The sequence below is a fragment of the Triticum urartu genome, chromosome 6A, assembly GCF_056163025.1.
Source record: "Triticum urartu cultivar PI428250 chromosome 6A, HENAU_Tu73, whole genome shotgun sequence".
Taxonomy (NCBI): Eukaryota; Viridiplantae; Streptophyta; class Magnoliopsida; order Poales; family Poaceae; genus Triticum; species Triticum urartu.
The window spans coordinates 413276874-413279192 of record NC_141878.1 but is presented as its reverse complement, the minus strand read 5'-3'; the positions used below and the strand labels follow the sequence as shown (position 1 = coordinate 413279192).

General features: G+C 45.9%; 1 protein-coding gene across 1 annotated transcript; it reads right to left on the bottom strand.

Moving 5' to 3' along the window:
- Positions 1 to 351: 351 nt before the first annotated feature.
- Positions 352 to 792, bottom strand: LOC147965470 (uncharacterized). Its single transcript, XM_087530473.1, has one exon. It carries the CDS (start codon positions 790 to 792, stop codon positions 352 to 354), a length of 441 nt encoding a protein of 146 aa, XP_087386599.1.
- Positions 793 to 2319: the final 1527 nt, after the last annotated feature.

Sequence of the window (2319 nt, the reverse complement as noted above, 5' to 3'; positions counted from 1 at the left end):
CTTCCTACAAGCCTCCTGACACTTACCAAAGCAGGAGTTCTTGCCTCCTGGCACATGGTTTGAGATAGTCTTCACAAATGTTGATTGTCTTTGATGGATGCCATCTACTAGGTAGTATCCCTTATTGTAGTGGCGTCCATTGATCTCGAAGTTCACTGGAGGAGTATGACCTTCAACAAGCTTGGCAAAGATATTCGAGCATTGCAGGATGTTGATCTCATTGTTAGTTCCTGGCATACCAAAGAAGGAGTGCCAAATCCAGAGGTCATGTGTAGCCACTGCCTCAAGTACCACACTGCAAACTCCTTTCGCGCCATTATACATCCCCTGCCAAGCAAATGGACAGTTTTTTCATGCCCAATGCATGCAGCCGATGCTTCCAAGCATCCCAGGAAATCCGCTTGCTTCATTTTGCGCTAGGATCTGAGCGGCGTCTTCAACATTGGGTGATCGCAAGTATTGTGGTTCAAACACTTCCATCACTGCCGTGCAGAACTTGTACAAACACTCAATGGTGGTGGACTCAGCCATGCGTCTGTAGTCTTCATGTATATCACCGGGAACTCCGTATGCAAGCATCCTCATAGCCACCATGCACTTTTGGAGTGAGGAGAATCCAACTGTGCCGGTGCAATCCTTCTTGCAAATGAAATAGATGTCGAACTCCCCGATGGCATTCACAATCCTGAGGAAGAGCTTCCAGCTCATCCGATAACGGCGCTGAAATACTATCTCGCCGTGTAGTGGACCGTCGGCGAAGTATTTGGAGTAGAGCAAGCAATAGCCCTCCATTCAATGCCTCTGATTGCTCTTGTGGCGACCCGACGCAGAGCCACCTCGCCGTGGCTTTGCATTCTTCGCGAACATGCCGGCTAGAGCAGTGAGGGTCATGAGGTGCTCTTCGTCGTCGGTGTTGGCCTCGGCTTCCTCCTCCATCAGAGCCGCGAACGCCTCCTCGTCGTTGGAGTCCATCACCGAACAAGCAAATCACCGAACACCTCGTGGGCATGGTAGGTGGGTAGCCGCCGGTATGTAACATCCCAAATTTTCAATTTGGAATATTATACACTAGATCATCTTTGCATATCATACTTTATTGCATTTTGGTTGATCCTAGAAATTTCACGCAACTCAAGGACCCTCGGAGAGAGTTGGGGATTTCGTTATTTTCATATTTGAGTTTTCTCAAATTTTGAAAATAGGATCATTTGATTTTATTTATTTTATCTTCAATTATTTCTATTATAAAAATATGAGAGAGGGAATAAAATGACTTTCCCAAAATAAAGAAATATTGAGGATTTAATAAAAAAATCAAATAAGATTTTATTTTGGTTTTATTTGCTATTTTATTTGAATTTAGGAAAAATGCTCAAAATTGCATTTAGGCCCCAAATAAATGTTCATCCTGTGCGGCTTAATTTTAGAAGCCGGGGAAAATTTATTTTGGGATTTTTTGAGTCGATTTAGTATTTCTTTTGGTTTTTTTCTGAGCGTAATTATTTAAAAAAAAGTCCGAACTAGGGGTGGGCATAAAAACCGACAAACCAAAAACCGAACCGAAGCCGAAACCGAATAAACCGAATTTTCGGTTTTTTCTACTGTCACAAAGAATTTCGGTTTTCATGTCCACTAACCGAACAAAATTCGGTAGGTTCAGTTTTTATCTCGGTTAACCGAAGAAAAACCGAATAACACGACTCAGTGTAACGAACAACGCAAAAGACGACGCAGACGAAGCCGCGCAGGCGCTCAGCAACGACTCGCGGGAGTCACGCGCCCACGATCGAGCACAGGATCGACCGCCACCAAACACATCGTGCATGCCGCATGGGCCTACCTGGACAACATGCATGCAAGGCCCAACTCACGTGGGCTCTTTTGTAAAGGCTGTGCGTGCCCGCGCGTGTAGCATGCGAACGGCTGACCACGCGCCTGTGCCATTTGACTCGTTTAGTCCCACCTCGCCCGACTAATGTGTTGAGGCAGATTTTTTGCCTATATAACAGGGTGCCGTTGCAGCACTCTAGGCACAGATACTTAAACTGTGGTGCTTCGGTTTAAAACCGAAAACCGCACCGAATATTTGGTTAACCGAATTTTTGGTTACCTATTTTTAGTTGCCATTTTCGGTTTTCTGTTTTCCTAACCGAATTTAATGAAAAACCAATTGGTAGAAACCGAAATTTTGGTTTATACCGAACGCCCACCCCTAGTCCGAACCGACCTATGGGCTGTGTCCGGCCAGGACTCCCTGGTCGAGGCCTTTATATAGCGCGCCACCCGGGCCGAGCCAGCCCAAAGCTGCCGCCGCCCCAA

Excerpts from the sequence above, each read along its gene's own strand:
- LOC147965470 (XM_087530473.1), bottom strand. The coding sequence starts at position 792 with ATGGAGGGCTATTGCTTGCTCTACTCCAAATACTTCGCCGACGGTCCA.